The sequence below is a fragment of the Chlorocebus sabaeus genome, chromosome 12 (genome assembly GCF_047675955.1).
Source record: "Chlorocebus sabaeus isolate Y175 chromosome 12, mChlSab1.0.hap1, whole genome shotgun sequence".
Classification (NCBI taxonomy): Eukaryota; Metazoa; Chordata; class Mammalia; order Primates; family Cercopithecidae; genus Chlorocebus; species Chlorocebus sabaeus.
Window position 1 is genome coordinate 91,763,782 of NC_132915.1, and position 23,164 is coordinate 91,786,945.

The 23,164-nt window shown below is 48.8% G+C and overlaps 1 protein-coding gene across 5 annotated transcripts in view; it reads left to right on the forward strand.

Annotated features, from left to right (window-relative positions):
* DAB2IP (DAB2 interacting protein) overlaps positions 1–23,164 on the forward strand; it is a 186,309-nt gene that overhangs the window by 51,800 nt on the left and 111,345 nt on the right. Inside the window, exon 1 of one of the 5 annotated variants that reach the window (XM_037984608.2) lies at positions 1,235–1,468. The exons of 2 other annotated variants lie outside the window; for them this stretch is intronic. In XM_037984608.2, the coding sequence (XP_037840536.1) occupies positions 1,345–1,468 (124 nt within the window). In that variant the 5' untranslated portion in view covers positions 1,235–1,344. Of the gene's footprint in view, positions 1–1,234; positions 1,469–23,164 lie in introns of those variants that run through there. 2 more of the 5 variants (XM_007968184.3, XM_037984592.2) reach the window with 2 other exon arrangements.

Sequence of the window (23,164 nt, forward strand, 5' to 3'; positions counted from 1 at the left end):
TCCAGGGACCCACCGTTCTCCCACTGTTCTGGAAGAAGACCCCCAAGACAGCCTCAAGCACCTGCGGTGACTCACACCCACCCCCCCACCCCTAAGTTTGAATGTTGAGAGCCCCAGGCTAAGACCACTTGCCTCTGCCACTTTCCATGTGGCTGAGGCAAGACCTCCTTGCCAAGGCCTCAGTTTCCCCCCTGTACTTCAAAGGATGCAGCTCAGGCAGATGTCTTAATAATTTAAACGACGAATGTTGCTAAAGGGATAAGGGGCGGGGAGAGAGAGAGATCACTGTGGGCCATGGTCAGGGAAGGGTGGAGGAGCTGGGCCCTGAAAGGGTGGACTTTGATCAGGTGGAGAAAATAGCCAAGAAGGCAGTCCCTGCTGGCAGCACAGCAAAGAGAAGTGAGAATTAGGGAGAGCGGAGGTGAGGCTGGAGGGGACTTTGGTTGGGGCAAGATTATTTGGGGTCCAAATAACAAGGAAGGATGTTTAGACGTATTGCCATTGTGCTCTGGGGAGCCATGGAAGGTTCTTCAGCTGAGGAGTGACTTGGAGAAAGCTTTTCAGCCAATCCAATAGAGGGAGTTGGCACCTTTCCTTATGCCACCCTGAGTTTCTGGTCCCTACAGTAGGGTAGGGATTATTCTGCCCCGCCTTCAGTGCTTTGAGTGCTTGAAACACACACCATAATTTTAATTATATAAAAATGACATGTGTATCAGACGGGACAACCTTTAAAATGTAAAGAAGAGGCAAGTATCCTGCATCACAGGGAAGTCTTTCAACCTGGCTGGGCCCAGGCCTGCGGAGCAGTCAGGGTCCTTTCTCAGCCCAGCGAGCCTGGGGCAGGAACGCACACTAATTGAAGGGGACGGTCCCCAAGCGTGCATCCTGCCCTGGGCTCCGGAGGGCGCACAAGCAGGTGTGCACCGTCTACCCGCGCTGGCGGGATTGGGTGCCTGGTGCGCCCTCAGGTCGACGGTCGAACCCTCGGGCGCGGGGGTAGGAGCCAGGACCCTCGGGGGGACCCATCTGGGGTCCCGGGGAAACTCCGGGCCGCCTCGTCCCGCTAACTCCAGGCCGGGATTTCTCCCGCACTGACTTTCCGGGCCGGTGCCAGCCCGGCCTCCCGGTCCCCAGCCCCCGCCGCGGGGCCGGCTGCTCTGGGAGCGGGAGTGGGCAGGAGGCGGAGGAGGAGTTTGAGCGACTTTGTGGGGCAGCCTGGGCCTTGGCGGCCGCTCGGGCGAGCGCGGGAGAACGCGGGGGCGCCCGCCGGGCGGTCCGGAGCGGCCGATGGGGCCCGTGTGAGCGCGCCCAGGCCCGGCCCGGTGCCCGGCGGGCGGCAGCATGTCCGCGGGCGGCAGCGCCAGGAAGAGCACCGGGAGGTCCTCCTACTACTACCGGCTGCTGAGGCGGCCCCGGCTGCAGCGACAGAGGAGCCGCTCCCGCAGCCGGACCCGGCCTGCCAGGGGTAGGCGCCACCCCGACCCCTGACCCCTAGACCCTCCCAAGGCCACTAAGCCACCTGATGCCCTGGGATGCTAGGGACCGGCATCCTCCTTCCAACCATTTGCCGGGGGTTTTTCTCATCCGCCCCTTCCTGAATCTCCGGACCCCCCACTCCCCCCGCTTCTGCCTAGTCCTCCTCTCTCCGGGGGAACCCGAGGCTCTAGGGTCTTCTTTTAAGCCACGGGCAGGGAGAGGGGAGCCTGGAATCTTTCTCCGCACCTCAGATCAGACCTCCTACCCCACTCTGCCTCAGTTGACTCAGCAGCCGGGCAATAAAGTAACCTAGGGTGGATCTTGGCTTTCCCACACCTTGCCTTCCCAGCCCTGGCCGCGGACTTCTTTCTTCCATTTCCAGGAACTTAAGGGGCTCCCCACTCTTGGGTGCTTGGACAAGTGGGTGGACCTCAGGGAAGGAACTGGGACCCCTCGAGCGGGTGGGCGCCAACTCCTTTGCAAAGTTTCTCTCCATCAAGCTCATGAGGCAGGGCGAGACGGAGGGGGAGGTGCGAGCAGCATTTTCTTTTTCCAGTAACAGGATCCTCGGCTGGAAATGCGTGTGATCCAGGGGGCTGCGTTTGGGCGGGTGGGGGCCGGGACTTCCTTCCCTGGCTGAGTGGGAGGGAGGAAAGCCCCCTGGGAGGAGGAGGCCTTCAAAGGGGCTCTGGGGAGGCTGGAGTCCTGGGCAGAGGTTCAGGCCCACCGAGGGTGCCCGTGGGGTGGAAGGGAGGAGAAAGACGGCGCCTTAGCCGGGACCTGGGCCGAGTTGACACCATCAGGTTATCTTGAAAGTGAGAAGCCGGGCCCTCTGCCAACAAATGCCATGCAGGGGCCGCATTCCCACCCCGCACGCTGCCGATGTGTGACCTGGGCTGAGCTGCCTCTGAACTTCAGTTTTCTTGTCAGTGTGAGGGTAAATGAAGCAGGCAGGCAGTGTTCATTTGCTTCCCCATTCCCACAGTCAGGACTGAGCAGCGATGTGCAGTCCAGGACTTCCTCAGAAAGCGGTGAGTTCCCCATGCACAGAAGGGTTCAAGCTGAGGTTAAGGGTATGCACAGGTGTGTGCTGGTAGTTCAGTCCTCAAGGGTCTCTCAAAGCCTGTGATCCCCCGGCTCCTGCCTTTCCTGGAGTCTTAGTAAGTACAGAATTAACAGTACTAAGCCTTTAGTACTCCCTCCCCCTGGAGGGAGTACTAAAGACCTGGGGAAAGGCTTTGTCTCAGTGGTTCAGGTTTTGGTTCTTCTATCTCTGTCCTTCTATCTCTGTCCTTCAATTTAATTCTGTACTTTCTAAGACCTGGGGAAAGGCTTAGTACTATTAATTCTGTACTTACTACCTCCCCCTGGACTTGGTCTGGGAGACTGGGAATCTGAGCTCAAGCTTTGTGACTTTGGGCAAGTCATTTCACCCCTTTCTGAGCTTAGTTTTCCTGGTTGTAAAATGGACCTGCCATATGCGGAGGATTCAGTGAAGAAACTGAGAAATGGGAGCTGTGAAAATGCCCAGTACTGTTTAGACCACCCTGGGGCCTCTCCTTCTGCACCCACCTCATGTCACCTCACCCCCTCCGCCCGCCCCGCCTTGCCTCAGAAATGCCCTGCATGACCTTTCCCTCTTCTCAGCTCAGCCCAGTTCCATCCCTGACTGTAACGGGAGTCCCACTCCTGCTCAGCTGACTGGGTAGGGGATAATCAATGTGTCAGGGGCTGTCACTTGAGCCCCAGCTCCCAGACCCCACATGCACAGGATCACTGCTTTGTATCCAAGCCTTAAAGGAGCTCACAGCCTGCAGAGTGGGGAGGAGACTGTTTCTGAACAGAAGTTATATCTGGGGAAACCAGGGAGAGCTTCGCAGAGGAGGTGACATTTGGATGGGATCTCACAAAATGGATAGGATTTCCCTTGGCAGAGGGAGTCATTGAGTCAGATCTGAGTTCAGGCCTCAGCTGTGCACACAACTATTCTTCAGCCAGTTACCTCTCCAAGCCTCAGTGACCTCGTGTTGTCAGTGGGGCTAGCAGTGACAGGGTCGTGTGAGGGCCAGAAGCCAGTGCCCGGGACTAAGGCTGAAGCTGAGGGTGAGCTACTGTCCTCTCTCTGGACAGAATGAACAGACTGTGCAGTCAGGGAGAAGGAAAACGACTTGGGTGTTGAGGATAGAGTTCCTACTGGGGTTGGGGAGGAGGGTGGATTGGGAAGGGGGCTGGGTGGGTGGGTGCGGAAGGGCAGGCAACAGTAGTTTGGATTTGATAAAGGGCTTTGAACTTTGGGAGGCCAAGGCAGGAGGAATCCCTGAGTGCAGGAGTTCAAGACCAGGCTGGGCAACATAGCAAGACCCTGTCTCAATATTTTTGTTTTTGTTTTTGTTTTTTTAAAAAAAGGCATTGAGTGATGAGGAGTTAGTTAGAGCTGCAGCCAGGGTGTGGGGTGGAGGCTGGAGGCACCCTGTCCTCCTTGGTGGGAGGCAGCTGGGGCAGCCATTGCCCTCTCTCCACTAAAGCCTCAGACACCTGACTCTGCCCCAGAGCCACAACCACCTGCTGAGGGCAGGGCCCCACCCAGGGAGAAACTCAGGCTGAGGAAGCTACCCCGTGGCCTTTGAGCCAGTCCCTTCTGACCTTGAACTTCAGTCTCCTCATCCATCTGGGGGCTTGGTCCCATCATATGATAGCATCAGACCTCAGAGGAATGGGTGGTGCCTAGCATCTCAGCTTGGATCAGACTCTTGCCCCCACACCCTTTCTGGCCTCTGGCACTAGTATGGAAGGAAAATGACCAAGAACTCAGGCTGCGTATTTGTTCAGAAACAGAAAAGTACAAAGAAGAGTTGGTAGCTGCCAGGTTCTGCAACTGGCCAGGTTGGGGGAAGGGAGCAGGGCTTTGTCCCTGGTAGGGCTGTGAGTGAGGGACAGTGTCTGCAGTCTCCCTAGTCTGACCCAATAAGGGGCTTAGGCTCTACCCTTTTCTGGGCTTCCGTTTCTCCATCTGAAGAACAGGCAGTGTGAGACCTGCTGTGGTGCGGGGTAGAGCACGAAGCTGGAGGGTAGCTGGAAGTGGGTTAGAAACACTGACCTTCAGAGGGCGAGGGCCGTTTGCCATTTCCCACTGTATCCCTGACTCCACCTGAAGGCTGGGCATGCCCCATGGATTTGGGGGGATCCTGTCCCCCAAAGGGTGTCATAAGCAAGGTGCCTCCCCACCTAGTCACACCAAGAAAAGTTTTGTCTCTGACCCCTGTTTCCCCAGAGCTGCTAGGAGAAACAGAAATTTTCCTGTAGCCCTGGATAAAGTTCTGATCCTTTCATTCAGCCAGCCAGCTCCTCTTAAGCACTTACTATGTGCTGGGCTTCAGCTTGGGTGCAGGGGCACATGGAGATGAATCACATATGCTCCTAGCCCTCGCCAAGCCCCCAGTCTGTAGGGGAGGCCAGCTTGTTGGGGTGCACGAGGGCACAGGGCTCTTTCTAGGGGACAGAGCAGTGGTTAGTGGGAGGCAGGGGCTCTATTTCCAGCTTAGCCTCGAACCGGTTGTATGACTGGACACATCATAGGACCTCAGTTTCCCCATCTGTCGAGGGGTGTTAATCCTGCTCTGCTGCCCCTTGGAATGCCTATACCCATAGCCATGAGGGGTTTTGATTATGTTATTCATGTTTTCATCTGAGTTTTTCTAGGGGTCCAGCCACCTGCCAGGCTCTGGTTGGGAGCTGGGGATTTTGCAGATGTTTTTTTCTTGAGATGGTCAGGTCCTCCTCCGTGCCCATAGGCAACCCTCTTGCATGCCTCTGTATCTTGCCCGCATGGTGGAGGAGGATGGTTTCACACAGCTGGTTCCTAACCAAGAGAACAGTTAGGTAAGGACCTGTGTGCCACCATGGGGGGTGGGTAACTTCTCGGAGGACCCTGGCTTTTTTTTTTTTTTAACGAGATGGAGTTTCGCTCTTGTTGCCCAGGCTGGAGTGCAATGGTGCGATCTTGGCTCACCACAACCTCCGCCTCCTGGGTTCAAACGATTCTCCTGCCTCAGCCTCCCGAGTAGCTGGGATTACAGGCATGCGCCACCACGCCTGGCTAATTTTGTATTTTCAGGAGAGATGGGGTTTCTCCATGTTGGTCAGGCTGGTCTTGAACTCCCAGCCTCAGGTGATCCACCTGCCTTGGCCTCCCAAAGTGCTGGAATTTCAGGCAAGAGCCACGGCGCCTGGCCGGGACCCTGGCTTTGATAAGGTCTGCAAGAGGCCTCTGGGGCAACAGCTTGGACTCCATGAGTTGGGTGAGCCTGAGAACAGCCCTGAGGTGGGGGGGTTTGTGGTTTCCCAGTTTTCAAATGTTGTGTTTTGTGGTTCTCCAGTTTTCAAATGTTCTCTGAAAGGGCCCTAGGCCTGGCTCTCTGCCTGCATCTTGGATGAGACCTGTGAAATCATCATTATGCCCTTTTCTGCCTTGTTTCTTCTTCTTTTTCTGCTGAGACACAATCTCTTATTTGGGGCTTGGCCCTAGCCTTTCCAGTACCTCCTCTTCCTTACATACCTCAAGGATTGGGGAGCTCACTCCCTCTCAGGTCATGTAATGTGGGTAAAAATGGCTCCTTTTTGTTATGGCTCCTGTGTGCTGCATGCCTGCTCTATGCCTGGCAATGAGCTCAACTCTGAACTTGCCTTGACTTATGCAGTGCTCAGAACAACACTGTGAGATGGATACTGATAATATCCTCATTTCATAGGTGAGGAAACTGTAGCCCAGAGAATGAAAGCCTTGCTCAAAGCCACACAGCTCAGAAGTGGTGGAGCCCAGCTCTGCCCACCTCCAGGTCCTCAGATTCACCTTGTGATATCCATGGGCAGGCAGACCTTTCTGAGTTCAGGCCCTGACTTTGAGAAGGCCACCTCCCTTCACAGCTAGTGACTCCACTGGGTGTTCATGGCAATCGTCTCTCACAATCTTGGTCAAAGCTTGGGAGGGAGGCAGGGGAGTGGCCCTGTTGGCATCTGGTTGCCTCCTCCACCTCCCTGGGATAGCTCGGGTGGGACCTCCCTGGCCTGCCCCTGCCCCCTGGATCCTGCTGTCACTCATGTCCTGCCAACCATGCCCTTTCCTAGGGCATATGACAGGTCTCAGGGCCTCAGCCATGTTTCTCCACCAAAGCCCTTAGTGCTGAGGGTTCAGAATCCCCTGGTGTGAGTTCCCTGGAGTCTGGCAGATAGCTGAGGTCTAATCCCCAGAGCTTTCTAGGTCCTTGAAGGAAGCCACAGGCCCCAGTGAATCTGCTGGAATGTCAGCCTCTTGCCTTTGTCCTTCCTGACCCACCCTCATCACCTTTAATAATCAGGAAGAGAATAGCTCCCTTTCACCAAGCTGAATGTGTGCCCGGCCCCATGCCAAGAGCTTCCCCTGATTACCTCATGTCTCATCTCAGCTCTCTAGTCCTCCTAGCAGGTAGGGGTTATTGTTGTTACTTTCCTTTGCCAGGTGAGGAAACTGAGGAAACCAAGCTCTGGGTGTGATATTTCCCCTGCATTTTCCTCTCAGGGTGGTGAAATAACTGGTTTGAACCCAGGCCACTGGACTCAAAAGCTCATGCTCAGAAGCCCCAGGGCTCCCTCTAACTTTCTTGGTTGCTGCAACTCAGAGAGCACTGGAATGGACCCAGGTCATGCTCCTCATCTCAGTGGTTCAGGTTTCAGTTCTTCTGTCTCCATCCTTCTATTTAATTCCATACTTACTAAGACCTGGGGGTACAGGGAGGGGCTTGGAGCCTATTTGCCCAGCTACTGAATGGGGAGGTTGGAGAGATGGGTACTTGTGGTTCCAGTACCAGGAGCCAACTGTTTCCCTTGACAACTGGGGAAACTGAGGCCCACAGAGCCAAGACCACTTGCCCGTGGTTACCTAAAGACGTTCATGAGAAATCCAGATCTGGAGCTCAGATCCCTTTGTGTCCTGTTTTGGTGTTGGCATAGTTGGTTGCTTTCCCTAAGATGAGCCCAGATAGGGAAACTGAAGTGCCCGGGCTCCTCACTGGGTCTTCTTGGGGGAGAGAATGGTGATTCAACTCCCGTGTACTGTTGAACTTGACACACACGTTCACATACCAGGTTGCATACGTGTTTTGCTTTAGAAATGACATGAAGCCTTGTGACTATTTTAAAGAGAAAGGCAATGGCTGTGATATTTCCCCTGCACCTCCCTCTCGGGGCCACTTGGTTAAATGTCAGGAAAGGGAGAGTATTTCCTGGTCAGGAACATTCAGAGCTTGCTGGGAGCTGAAGTTTTGTTTTCCATTAAGTAGGTATTCGGGGAGTCTATTTCCCTCCGCCTCCACTGCTGTTTCCCGGGAAGGTTGCGCTTGACAGTTGCAGGGAGGAGGGGTTTGAGAATGAGCAGCCGAGATGCCCATGTATCGTGTGCCCACTCTAGGAGTGGCGGGGTGGCTATTTTTAGCCATCCCAATTCAGTAGAGGCATTTCAGCGTTTGTTCAATATTTAATTATCCATCTGAAATTGGCCCATGTGGCCTTCAGTTTGGAAGCAGCTCTCTGTGCTGTGATTTCCCAGTTGCATAAATAAGGAAGCAAGGGGAATCTCAATAGCCCTCCAAATAATAATAATGAAAAAAAAAAAGGTAGACTCGGTACTCAGCAAAGACAGGCTTGGTTCATCGGTCTAGACAGACCACCTGTACGTTAGCAGAGAAGTGCCACCGAGGATGCCCATCACGCCCTTGGAAATGCGGCAGTGCTCAGTCTCCGAATCTCAGATCCACAACTGCCTGGGTTTTATTGGGGATGGGTTTTCCTCCCTTCGCCAGGTTCCTGTGTTGACTTTGACAGCTGCTGGGTACCTGAGAGGTGGTTTGGGGATTTTGCTTTTGGAAGTCTTGTTAGCTTTTATTTCCCTCTTCTCTTCTCTGTGACAGATAGGAGAGTACTGTCGGCATCTGGGCTGTGCTGTTTCTTTTTCCTTGGCCTTTGGAGGCAATGTGCCGACATAGCTGTGAAATGAACAAGGCAGAGTACAGGGAGGGAGATGTGGGAGCCGTGAAGCTTAGTCTCCCTCGCCCAAGCCCCTGGCTGATGAGGCAGAGAGGGGAGAAGAGGAGAGAGTGGGCCCCAAGGGTGCTGGGCAGTTGGAGATGACTCCTTCCTGGTTGGCATGGGGATTTATGGACTTTGGTTTGGAGATTGGAAACCAAAAAATTGGCAATCTGGAATAAGCTTGGTTTTCTATCCATGTATACCTCTATTGTGGGGACACAGAGTTTGGCAGTCCTGACTGTACAGAGTCCTGACTAGGTCATAAATGCTGTGCGACTGCAGACAAGTCACTGAACATCTCTGGACTCAGAAGCACATGTAACAGATAGATATGACACAGCATAGGATGTCATTACAGGCTGGGAGAATTGTCATTATTAGCTGTTCACCCAAAGTCTGAGGGGTTGCTTGCAAATCAGTTAGGGCTGATCTAGAAAGAAAACGTGATGCCAGTGGGGATTGGACCCACCTTGGTGGTTTCTTGGCATCCCTCCCCTGAGAGGCTGCCATGGGTCTCACTGGTGCTTGTTCAGAGCAGCAGAGCTTTAGCGCGCCACCTAGTGTGTGCAACCTGTGTGCCAGGGGCTGCCATGGCAGATATAGCCAGCCCCCGCCCTTGGGAGCTCAGAGGCCAAGGGGAAGGTAGTCTTAGCATAAGGTTAGCAGATAGTGTGACTAGAAAGGTAGGCAGGGCCTTGAGTGATGAGCAAAGAGGGGAGAACAGCCCCTGGCAGGCTACTGGGAATCAAAGGAAGTATTTTGAAAATAGCGGGAATGGTAACAGTGATCTCCATGTCTTGAGCACTTACGCAGTACCAGGGGTTCTCCTAAGTCCTTTACATGCATCCTGCCTTAAATCGTCATTCTCCCAGGTAGCGTTATCAGCTCCATTTTATAGATGAGAAAACTGAGGCTCAGACTGATTAAGTGACTTGCTCAGCATCACCCAGCTACTGAGTGGCAGAGTCCAGGATGTTTAACCCTCACTATACTTACCAGAACTGTGATTTGGGAAAAGAACTCTTAGCAAGCCACAAGCTAGACTGGTATGGTGCAGGGAGAAGAAAGTGGGAAAAGGGAGCAGGGAGGCCAGTCCGCTTCCTGGGGAGTCTTGAAGGAGGCCAGCAGGTGCAGGATGGGGGAAGGCAGAGGGCTGGTGGAGAGGAGCTGGGAAGTTTGGAAGGGCTGACATGAGAGAGGCTGCCGCCATCCAAGGGCCAGTGCTGGCCTCCTGCCATGATCTCTCCCTGGCCTGCGGTGAAATAAGGACTGTAAGGGCATTACAGCGAGTTTCCCATAACATCCATTTCACTTCAGTAACCCATTTTGGTGCCTCTTTTTTTTCTGAGATGATGGTCTTTGGATTCTTTGAGGTTAGAACATTCCTTTTATGTAATGCATAAATGTCTAGTATGCACCATACTAAATTGTGTTCATTTTTTAAAAACATCTGTATTTGGCAAGAAAAGAAGTCAGTGGTTCTGTGTGGCCCACCCTCGTATTATGCTACTTCATAGGTTTTATTTATAAACATTGAACTAGTTCCTGGAATTCCCACAGGATGGTAGGCTGACACCCACAAAGGAGAAGTCCAGGGGTTGTCCTTACAGCGAGAGGAGTGGGAGATGGTGGTGAGATAAGCCCCTTGGAAAGGTGTTAAGAAGGGGGAGGATGAGGGTCAGTGAGGGCTGGGGTGGGGTGGGGGCCCAGCAGGCTGTGGACATGGCTGATGGACCTGCCTTGGATGCTGATGCTGCGGGGGTCGTGGCATCAGACTGGGCAAGGGGGGTCTTTAGGGAGCAGCTTCAGGAGAAGACGAGAAAGGTGCTGGAGGCTTCAGGGGATCGATTATTTGGGGGAGAGCAGGTGTGGGGTGCAGAATAGGACAGCATTGGAGAAGTTTGGTGACAATGGAGGTGCAAGAAAAGCTTGGATTTCCCATTAACTGTCGATACAGTCATGGTTCCACCTGGTATCTAGAAACCTGTTCACAATTGTAGGTTTAGCAGCAAACAGGGTGGGATGAGTGTCTCTCCCCGTCAGTAGCAGCCTCTGAACTCTCCTGGGACCCTGAGCTTCAGAGAACCCAGGCTGTGGTCCCTCTCCCCTCCCCCAACTTTGGCAATGCCGTCTGCAGTGGCACGGGCCGATTTTACTAGCACAGGGAGTGCTCCGGCTCCTGTGTGTCGGGGAACATTCTGGAAGAGGCTCCTAAGTTATGGAAGGTCCCCAGGAGACAGACCACCAGTTTGGGCCAAACCCCTCCATCTACATTAAACAACAACAACAACAATAATAATGTTTATGGCCAGGAACCATGGTTTATGCCTGTAATCCCAGCACTTTGGGAGGCCAAGACGGGAGGATCACTTGAGACCAGAAGTTTGAAACCAGCCTGGGCAACATAGTGAGACCCCATCTCTACAAAAAATGTTAAAATTAGCCAGTTGCAGTGGCACGGGCCTGTGATGTTATCTACTTAAAAGGTTGAGGTTGGAAGATTGCCTGGGCCTGGGAATTCCAAGCTGTGATGATCTATGATTGCACCACTGCACTCCACCCTGGGCAACAGATTGAGACCCTGTTTTGGAAAAAAAAAAACCAAAAAAACCCAAAACACCCAACTCCTAAGATTATAAAAAACAGAAAATATCTATTACAGAACAGAAGAAAAATAAAAATCACCTTTAATCTGGCACCCACCAATAAGCTCTGGGATCATTGAGGGGTTATTTCCAGCCCTTCCCCTTCTTTTCTCTAAGTTTTAAAAAATTCTAAAATATTTGAAAGTAGTAGAGAAAAGCATAGAAAATAATATTGCAGACAGTCACCTCTCAGGTTGAACAAACCTTAACATTGCCATACCTGCCTCTCTTCTCTTTTCTGTCTTTCTTAGAAATAGAAATGATTCAGGTCCAGGAATCAGCACAGTGTGGTCTACTGGCCAAACCCAGCCCCTCATCTGTTTCTGTATGACTTGTGAAGCCAAGAATAGTTTTTACATTTTTAAAGGTTGGAACAAAAAGTCAGAAGAAGAAGAACGTAGGGAATTATATGAAATTCAAATTTCAATGCCCATAAATAAAGTTTTATTGGAACACAGCCATGTTCATTCATTTATGTATTGTCTATAGCTGCTTTCACGCTACAATGGCAGAGTTGAATAACTGAGACAGAGACCATATGGACTTGTAAGCCTGAAATATTTGCTATCTGGCCTTTTATGGAAAGTTTGATGATGCCCGAGATACAACTAAAGCCACCTACTCTCTCTCCAGGGATAACTGGCCACCTAAAGGTGGTGGGTATCCTGACTACATGTGCTTTCTGCTTTTACATTTAAGCCTATGTGTATGCTTCCAAGTGTGTCGAATTGCATTGTGTGTTTAAAAATGGATATGGTGAAATTGCACATGGCAGAGAGGAGCAAACACATATGGACACCCTGAGACCTCGTTAGTTTCCTGAACTCCAGCAGCACGGAATAAATGCCATCTCTCTGCCAGCCCTGGAATAGGCCCTGCAGCTGCAGAGAAAAGAATCGTGGGAAGAAAACTCCAGAATAAAAAATGGGGAAAGTGACACTGCTGACTCAAATTACTAGAAATCCTCAGAAAGTAAAGAAGGAAAAAGAAACTCAGGGTTGAGAGAAGACTTTGGGCCGGTGAATTCATCCTTGGAGTGTTCAGAAAATCCAGAGATTTTTGGAAGGCTGAGAATTCTTTGGAAGTGAGGCGTGTCTGGAGATAAGGAATAGGAAGCATGGACTGTCAAAAGCAATTGTTAGGGGGCTCAAGTAGAGAAGCAAAAGGAAAAGCTGGGGAGGTCGACAGATGCTGAAAACCTTGTAGGATTTATGCTAGGCTATACTAGACTATTAACGCGGCCAACCAGAGGCCAATGAGTGCAAGGCCAACCCTTGCACTGTCCTTGCGGAAGGGCCCTACCCAGCATCCTGGGATGTAACTGGGAAGGACGCGTCTCATTAGCTCCTCTGCCCCACTTCTGGAGTACCAGCTCCAAGCCAAACAGGTCCCCTCTGAGGAGCTGCTGTGCCCTGCCCCTGAGTGCTCTATGTTGAGGATCCTCTGGGCTTGAACGGTGGCCTGGATGCTGAGCCCTCCACAGTTGTCCCCATGTCCCTCTCCCACCAGATGGCATCCCCCAGCAGCAGTGGGCAACATCCTCTGACTCTGGACCACCTCCTGAGCTTAGGGACCATTGGAACTCGGATCCCAGTTCCCTTAAGGAGACAGCAGGGTATCACAGTTCCATGGCCTTGGGACACTGTACCTGTACCACCTCCAAACTCAACATCTTGAAAACAAAATGTGAAATCAACATCCCTCATCTTTTTCTACCGGGTAGCTGGGACTGAGCTGGGCCCTGGGGACGTAGAGAGGGGCCAAGGGCTGGGTGCGAACTCAGCTTCCCGAGTGACTTGGGAACACTGTCTTCTCACTCATCTCTGCATAGTGCCATTCCTTCCCCACATTAGGGAAACCCTTAGATTCAGAGATATCCGGGCTTGAATCCTGTTTTCAACGTTTCCTAGCTGTAAGGTCATGTTTTGAACTTCAGTTTCCTCAGATTAAAGGGGAGCTGATATTTCTTAATTCAGGAGTCAATTTTAGGATAAAAATACAAATACATGGCACAGTTGTTATCTCTCTTAGATCTGTTTCTCCACATTTCTTGGTGATCCATTTATATTACTTAGAGAGCTAGTTGTTTTAGAACTATTTGTTGAAAAACATATCTTTTCCAGCATCAATTTACCTCAGCACTGTTTTTGAAAATCAATTGCCCCATGTATGTATGGGTCTATTTCTAGACTCTATTCTGTTCCATTGATCTGTATGTCTACCCTTATGCTAATACTACACTGTTTTGTAAATTAGCTATATTTCAAGACCAAAGTACTTCTTGAGACTGGGTAATATAGTCCCCCAACCTGTTTCTTCTTTCTCAAGTTTGTTTGGCTGTCTAGGTCCTTTGGTTTGCCATCTAAACTTAAAATTCATCTTGTCAGTGTCCTCAAAATTTTTATTTTGGATTTTGATTAGGATTACGTTGACTCTATGGATCAGTTTGCGGAGAAATGCCAACTAAGCAGTAGTGAGTCTTCCAACCCTTGAATGTAGTATATCTCTTTATTTAGATCCTTAGTGTCTCTCAGCGGAGTTTCTGAGTTATTAGCCTGTTATGTGTTAAATTTATTAAGTATATTTTGGTGCTCTTGGCTAATCACTGAAGCAGCTGAGAGTTTACTCTACTTGCAGCTAACAAGTTAAACAGGTAGTTTCATGAGTGCCGGCAGAAGATATGAGACACCTGGGTCAGAGACAAAGGCCTCTATGATTCATGGCATAGCAGGCAGCATAAGCTTCAGTTTTATATCAGTTCCCTTTCCTGCTAACTTCCTAGGGCTGTTGTAGAACATAAAATCATCTATGCTAGAACATAAAATCATGATCTATTCTAGAACATAAAATGATCTTCTCTGTAGCTTTCCCAAATTATAACCTCATGTCCCTTACAGGATCTGATACACAGTCTGAGTCAACTGTTCTGGAGGCTAAAAATTACACAAAAGACTGAAATTCGGTTTTGTTTTAGTATCAAGTCATTAAATTAGAACTTTGGAGATAAGTTAAAAATTGACTTCCAAGTTGCCATATACAGAAAGGTAAAGAAAGTTTCAAAATTATGTGGAAAAACCAATACGTACATACTTAAAACTTTATGCCTGTTTATATTTGTTAGAGAAAATAAGCCTATTATTTCATATAGTCATGTTGTCCTAATTTAATAATATAGATTTCAAATAAACATGGGTTGGACATGGTGGCTCATGCTTGTAATCCCAGCACTTTGGGAGGCCAAGGCCGGAGGGAGGATTGCCAGAGGCCAGGAGTCAGAGGCCACCCTGGCCAACAGAGTGAGACCCTTGGGGGAAAATAGTTTACAGTTAATGAATGAAATGAAAAATAAGATGAATTTAATAATACATGTGGATATTTAGGTTTTGATAATCATGGTTCCCTCTGGAGTGCTATAATTAGAACTTATAGACCCTAAAGAAGTATTATTGATGTAATTAGTACCTATACTAAAGGTAAAATACACAGAGTGTGGAGTGACTGTATGAAAGGATAACATGTGTACAGATGTGAAAACATCTCCAAGCTATATTATGAAATAAGCAACCAAGGTACCCTATATTTTTGTGGTTTTCAAGCTCTATCACATATGTCTTTTGATAACAAGTGCATTATGGAGAAAGAATAAAGCTTACCTTACATGGGAATAAGTGTGATATTTCTAAAAGGAAGCTCTTCTCTTTCATTAAGGCAGTTGCAGATTTGAAGGAGGAGAGATGGGAGCCCTTGAAAGTCCACAGTCCTGAATCAGCCGATGATCTGAACCTCTATCCCTCTATCTTTACTTTAATGTAACTAGAATATGTTGCGCCTCGATCCACGGATGTATTAGTGCCTGTGACTGCTGTAACAAATTACCAGAAACTTGTAACTTGAAGCAGCAGAAAGTTATTATCTTACAGTTCTGGGGGACAGAAGTCTGAAATCATTTTAGCTGGGCCAAAAGCAAGGTGTCAGCAGGGCTGCACTCCTTGAGGCTCTGGGGAAGCATCCATTTCCTTGCTTTTGCCAGCCTCTGGAAGTTGCCTGGTTCCTTGTCTCATAGCCCCATGTCATTCCCATCTCTGCTTCCATCATCACATCGCTTTCTCTGACCTGCCTATCTTCTTCTTGTAAAGACCCTTGTGATTATTTTAGGCCCACCCAGGTAATCTAAGATAATCTCCTCATCTCCTTAATTTAATCATATCTGCAAAGTCCCTTTTGCCATATATGGTGACATATCACAGGTTCTAGGGATTAGGACACATGGTTCTTTGAGGGTCATTATTCTGCGTAGCACAGGTGGGTAAGGTTTAGTAACCTCCAAGCAACACCTTTCCTCCCTGTCCCAGAGAGGGGTGCCTAAAGGCTGAGCTAGAAAAAGTGTGCAGTGGCATATTCTCAATCATAAGTGGGAGCTGAACAATAAGAACACATGGACACAGGGAGGGGAACATCACACACCAGGGCCTGTCGGGGGTAGGGGGCTAAGGGGAGGGAGAGCATGAGGACCAATACCTAATGCATGCAGGGCTTAAAACCTAGATGACAGGTTGATGGGTGCAGCAAACCACCATGGCACATGTATACCTATGTAACAAACCTGCACGTACTGCACATGTGTCCCAGAACTAAAAGTAAAATTTAAAAAAAAAAAGAAAGAAAAAGTGTGCAGTGGGAGCCAGGAGAGCTGCCAATTTATCAATGTATTATTTCAGCAAATTCTTTATCTGGCTTCATCCCCCATCCCAAGCTCCAACACACACCCATACACACACACACACACACACTCTCAAAAGAGACGTACACAGAGGCATAAGCTGGACAGCTCTTCGTCTGGAAAGTTCCAACAATCTGAAGATTCCATGACTTGTTGCATGGTGTTTTTTGTTTGTTTTTGAGACAGAGTCTCTCTCTGTCACCCAGGCTGGAGTGTAGTGGTGCCATCTTGGCTCACCGCAACCTCTGCCTCCCTGGTTCAAGCGATTTTCCTGCCTCAGCCTCGTGAGTAGCTGGGATTACAGGTGTGCGCCACCATGCCCAACTAACTTTTTGTCTTTTTAGTAGAGACCGTGTTGGCCAGGCTGGTCTCCAACTCCTGACCTCAAATGATCCACCTACCTCAGCCTCCCAAAGTGCTGGGATTATAGGCGTGAGCCACCACGCCAGGCCTGCATGGTGTTTTTTACCTTTGGCTTCCTGCTTAGTTCACCTGGCTCCTCCCTCGGGGAGCACTAGCCAGTTCACTTTCCACTTTCGAGCTGTTTCCCCACCCACAGGTATGTTCCTGATTCCTGATCTTTGGACTTCTCTGATCCACTTTTTCTTTCTTCCTTTTTTTTTTTTTTTTTCTTTTTCTTTTTTTTTGGATGGAGTTTCACTCTTGTTGCCCAGGCTGGAGAGCAGTGACAGGGTCTCGACTTACTGCAACCTCTGCTTCCCAGGTTCAAATGATTCTCCTGCCTCAGCCTTCTGAGTAGTTGGGATTACAGGTGTATGTCACCACACCCAGCTAATTTTTCGTTTTGTTGTTGTTGTTGTTGTTGTTTTAATATAGATTCAGTTTCACCATGTTGGCGAGGCTGGTCTTGAACTCCTGACCTCAAGTGATCCACCCGCCTCAGCCTCTCAAAGTCTTGGGATTACAGGCGTGAGCCACCATGCCTGGCCAGATCCACTTTTTTCTAACTGGCCATTTGTATTAGTCTGTTTTCACGCTGCTGATAAAGACATACCTGAGACTGGGAAGAAAAAGAGGTGTAATTGGATTTACAGTTCCGCATGGCTGGAGAGGACTCAGAATCATGGCAGGAGGTGAAAGGTACTTCTTATATGGTGGTGGCAAGAGAAAATGAGAAAGATGCAAAACCGGAAACCCCTGATAAACCCATCAGACCTCATGAGACTTATTCACCACCTCCAGAACAGTATGGGGAAACCGCCCCCATGATCTAAATTATCTCTCACTGGGTTCCTCCCACAACATGTGGGAATTATGGGAGTACAATTCAAGATGACATTTGAGTGGGGACACAGAGCCAAATCATATCACCATTTGAGCTGTTGTTGATTTTTATTTTATTTTTTATTATTATTATTTTTTGAGACAGTGTCTTGCTCTGTCGCCAGGCTGTAGTGCAATGGTGCGATCTCTGCTCACTGCAACCTCCCACCTCCCGGGTTCAAGCGATTCTCCTGCCTCAGCCTCCCAAGCAGTTAGGATGACATGCATGCATTACCACACTTGGCTAAATTTTTAACTTTTCTTAGAGATGGTGGTCTCGCTGTGTTACCCGGGCTGGTTTTGAACTCCTGGCCTCAAGCAGCCTTCCTGCCTTGGCCTCCCAAGGTGCTGGGATTATAGGTGTGAGCCACCACACCCAGGCTGTTGTTGATTTTAATTTGTTTTGTTTTCTGATTTTGTTTTTTCTCTTCCTTCTATTCTTTTCTCTTCAGATGTATTCAGCGAGTACAGTTTGTGCTGAGTCATATCACCTATTTATATTTTAATTTTACTATTAGTTTTTGGAAGTCTTAATTATTTTTCATTCAGGAAATGGTATAGTCATCTGTTTCCATTCATAGCCCGTCCCCTTCTCCAAAGAGAATGTCTGATAACAAGTTTCTGGCTACTGTGTAATATGATATTTTTCTATGTAAGTTCATGCACATGTAAACAAAGTAAAACATCATATTAATCACATAGAGGCCGGGCGCGGTGGCTCAAGCCTGTAATCCCAGCACTTAGGGAGGCCGAGACGGGCGGATCACGAGGTCAGGAGATCGAGACCATCCTGGCTAACACGGTGAAACCCCGTCTCTACTAAAAATACAAAAAACTAGCCGGGCGCGGTGGCGGGTGCCTGTAGTCCCAGCTACTCCGGAGGCTGAGGCAGGAGAATGGCGTGAACCCGGGAGGCGGAGCTTGCAGTGAGCTGAGATCCGGCCACTGCACTCCAGCCCGGGCTACAGAGCAAGACTCCGTCTCAAAAAAAAAAAAAAAAAAAAAAAAAAAAATCACATAGAAAGCCTTACTTTTTTTTTTTTTTTTTTTTTGGAGACAGAGTCTTGCTTTGTCACCCAGGCTGGAGTTCAGTGGTGTGATCTTGGCTCACTGCAACCTCCACCTCCTGGGTTCAAGCAATTCTCATGCCTCAGCCTCCCAAGTAGCTAGGTTTACAGGCATCCACCACCAGGTCCAGCTAATTTTTGTATTTTTAGTAGAGACGTGGTTTTGCCATGTTGGCCAGGCTGAGTGTTGGCTAAGCTGATCTCGAACTCCTGTCCTCAAGCAATCTGCCCGCCTTGGCCTCCCAAAGTGCCGGGATTACAGACGTGAGCTACCGCGCCCAGCCAGCCTTACTTTTTATTTTGAAATAATTATAGATTTACAAGCAATTGCAAAACCAGTATGGAGAAGTCCCAAGAACCCAGTTTTCTCTGATGGTTGCATCTTACATAACTATAGGAGAGATCCTCCAGCTGCAGTTCCTTCTAGCCAAAGACCCACCGAGAACACACCTCTAGCTGAGTAAGTTGCATTTATTACTCACTGCAGTGAGGGAGAGCACACACCATGGGGCATCTCGGTAAGAGATGTGTTAGGTGTTAGGAGTGTGTTAGGAAGAACCTAGTGTAGAATTTGGGTTTTGGTTGGGTGATTTGGGGGAGGTTGAAGGGAGTAGGTTTCACACTAGATGAATTGCGTCTGCTGTCAGAAGGCAGGAGCAAGTCTGTAATTGCGCAGCTTGAGTCCTATCACTAGGAAGAGGAGACTAGCGTTGGGGGCTAAAGCTATGATTGGTGAAGCAGCAGCAGTCACTGATTTCAGCCAAGAGAGGGTGATGGTCGGTATTTTGTGGGTGGCACCGTGACCTTGTCTTTATGGGTTACTTAAAAATTATGAAGTGACCTTGTTTTGTCTCACTTTATCATAGCCTCAGAGTAACCTTGTCTGAGGTTGTGTCTTGTGTGATTATGTCTAAATGGAGAATAACATGGCATAGCTGTGCATGCCAAGCCAGCTTCCTGATGTCAGGGGCTTTTATTTCAGATCTTTCATGGACATTGGTACCATGCATACGTATAGTTCTCTTCCATTTCATCATGTATGTAGATTTGAGTAACTACCACTGCAGTCATCATCCACCACGAAGACTTCGCTCGTGCGGCCCCTTTAACATCACATCTACCTGCCTGCCCTAACCCCACCATCCCTAATGCCTGGCAACCACTAATCCGTTTTCCATCTCTATTGCTTTATTCCTTTGAGAGTGCCATGTACATGGAATCATACACTATGTAACCTTTTGATACTGACTTTCCTTGCTCAGCATAATGCCCAGGAGATCCATCCAAGATGTCCTGTGTATCAATAGTGTGTTTCTTTTTTAGGGCTAAGTAGTGTTCCATAGTGTGTGTATTCGTTTTCTATGACTGCTGTAACGAGTTAAAACTTAGTGGCTTAAACAACACAGGTTTTTAATATTACAGCTCTGTAAGTCAGAACTCTGGCATGAGTCTTGCCAGACTAAAATCAAGGTGTCAGTAGGCTGCATTCTTTTCCAAAGGCTGTAGGGAAAAACCCATTTTATTGCTAATTCCTTGCTAGGGGAATTCAATTCCAAGTGGTTGTAAGACTAAGGTTTCTGTTTTCTTGCTGGCTATCAGCTGAGGGCTGTTCCCAGTTTCTAGATCGAGGCCACCCACATTCCTTGGCTTGTGACCACCTCTGTCTATGTCAAAGCTGGCAACAGCAGATGGAATTCCTCTCAGGCTTAGAGTTTCTCCTGCCTCTTTCCTAATCACATTTCTCTGTCTCACCTTCTTGCTTCCCTCTTCCACATTTAAGAATGATATCATTTGGCCAGGCACAGTGGGTCACGCCTGTAATCCGAGCACTTTGGTAGACCGAGGCTGGTGGATCACTTGACATCAGTTCGGGGCCAGCCTAGCCAATATGGTGAAACCCTGTCTCTACTAAAAATACAAAAATTAGGCTGGGCGCAGTGGCTCAGGCCTGTAATCCAAGCACTTTGGGAGGCTGAGGTGGGAGGATCACGAGGTCAAGAGATCGAGACCATCCTGGCCAACATGATGAAACCCCGTCTCTACTAAAAATACAAAAATTAGCTGGGCATGGTGGCGGACACCTGTAGTCCCAGCTACACGGGATGCTGAGGCAGGAGAATCACTTGAACCCAGGAGGTGGTGGTTGCAGTGAGCCGAGATCATGCCACTCCACTCCAGCCTGGCAACAGAGCGAGACTCCGTCTCAAAAAAAAAAAAAAAAAAAAAAAAAAAGAAACCAAAAATACAAAAATTAGCCAGGCATGGTGGTGCATGCCTGTAATCCCAGCTGTTCAGGAGACTGAGGCAAGAGAATTCCTTGAACCCGGGAGGTGAAGGTTGCAGTGAGCTGAGATTGCAGCACTGCACTCTAGCTTGGGCGACCGACCTAGAATACATCTCAAAACAACAACAACAACAAACTCATATCATTAGATTATTCTCACCTGGATAATTCAGGATAATCTCCCATCTCAAAATCCTTAACCTCAACCACATCTGCCAAGGTCCTTTTGCCACGTAAGGCAACATTCACAGGTTCTGGGAATTAGAGTGTGGACTTCTTTGGGGGACCATCATTCTGCCTTACTCATCCTGGATGCAGCACAGTTTAACCATTCACCTATAGAAGGAGGTTTGGTTGTTTCCAGTTTTGGGGCTATTAAAAATAAAGCTGCTATGAACATTCTTGTTAAAAAAAAAAAGGTGTATAAGTGGATTACACAGTGTTTCCTTTTGCAGCTGATTTTTTTACTGAACGTCATATTTCTGAGTTTTATTCATGTTGATCTCTATAGCTCTAGGCCCTTTGTAGTGCCATTGTGTTCCATGTGAATACTGTCCCCCGCTTCCTTGCTGTGTGATGTTCTACTGAATGACTGTTCCCCTATTGGTGGACATTTAGGTTACTTCTAACTTTTCTCTGCTACAAAGAGTGCTGCGGTCAGTATCTTTGTGCAGATCTCCACGTGTGCAGGATGAAGCAGTTTTCTAGACTGGATGTGTAGGAAGGAAGGTTCTGGCCCTAGCACATATGTGTTGTCGGTTTCTACTGGCTATTGTGTAATTGTTCTTCAAGCACTTTTCACTCCACCAGCAGTGATGAAAGTGTAATGTGCATCTCTGCCAACATTTGGAGTCAGTTCTTTTTAATTTCTAGACTGGTTTCTTTTTCATTTCTTTTAATTAATTTCTTTTAAATTATGGACTGGCCTAGGACCTTTCCAAAAGGTATGAAATGGCATCTGAGAGTTTTAATTTGCATTTTCCCAATCACTGCCGAGGACACAGGGACACCCCTGTCCAACACCTCCTCGTTCTACACCCTTGCCAACTTCTTTTCTTCTGACGCTAGCGTTAGAGGTTGCTGCCTCTACCTGCTTTTAAGCATTAAGATCTGGGCAGTGCAACCCGACAACTGAAATTTGGTGTCTTGTCTGAAATTACAGGATGTTCCTCAGGCCGCCATGTTTCCATGGGAACAAGTAACAGTCATCCCTCATGATTAGGTGGTATCCATGGTAACCAAGCCAGCAGCATTTGAATGAAACTGATTTTATTTATTTTTTGCAAACACATGAAGGTTAAAATGCATTTCTCCGGCTGTGGCTTCCAAGAATAGGAAGACAGCCTGGTAAAATGGAGACCCTTTCAACCTCCTAGTGGAAAGGGGATCCAGGATCAGCTGGTCCCATGCCTAATTTTGCAGACTAGGTGACTGAGAGGTCACACAGAAGTCACACAATGAGTCTGGGCCGAGGAGGAAAGACTCCTGGATCAAGCTCAGAGGTCTGGGGCAGGCTCTTAAGAGATCGGCTGGTTCTCCCTTCCCATGATCTAGCCCTAGGAATGCCACCTTCATACTGTGTGATCTTAACAGATTCACTTAACCTCTCTGGGTTTCTACTGGCACCAGCTGTGGTGCTAGACCTATGGGAACACGAGGCCAGGCCTCCCAGTGTCTGTTTGCCCAAATTAGAAAAGATTTTCTACAAAATCAAAGGCCAAAGGCAGCATGCTGGGGCCTAGGACCCCAAGGCTGAATTCCCAGGGTCCAGAATTAGGACTCAGGGTCGGTTCCCTGCCTTCTTTCCCTGTTTAAAATAGAGGGTGTGTGTGTTTTTACTTGGTGCCAAGGACTGGAGATGACCATTGCTCTTACTCCCTGACCATTGGATTGATGAAATCAGCTCAGAGAGGGAAAGGGGCAGCCATGGAGTCACACAGCAGAGCGAGGGTTGAATCCCCGCTCCTGGTGTCAGCTTGGCCCCTCACCCGACCCCATGCTCCATGTCCCCTCCACCTTCTCTGGGGCTGGAAGTGGGGGTTTGGGGGCAGTTTAAGGGACTCTCAGCATATACTCTTGCTTCTTTCCTGGAGGACTTTTAGAGGAAGTCACTTTCGCTTCTAGGAACTTAGTTTCCCCATCTGGAAAGTGGACTCACTATAGAGCTGCCCAGGTTATCCTGTGGGATTACATCTGAAAGGGTCCAGAACACGCATTCTCAGCGGAGGTGAGATTGCCCCCAAGTGGGCAAAAAGTTGGTTCTTGGACTGGAAGATGAAAAAAAAAACCTTTCTGTACAAAGCCCAGTATATACATTTAGCACATAAAAGATACTGTATGTCTGTGATATTAAAATTTTATGGAGGGGAAATTAGGAAAAACGTGTCTAAGAAGACTTTTAAGGGAGAGTGACAGTGAAAAAACATTGAGAAACCCAGCGATCCATGTGTTTATTAACTTTGTGTTTAGAGCTTACGGCAGGCAGCTGGCTCCTTGGGGAAGGTGTTTGGGGTGTCGGGTCAGGAGAGAGCCTGGCCTGGCCCAGACTCTGCCCTTGATGTTCAGTGTGACCACGGGCACACCACAGCTCCTCTCAGGGCCTGATTTCCCCATCTGTGGATAAAGG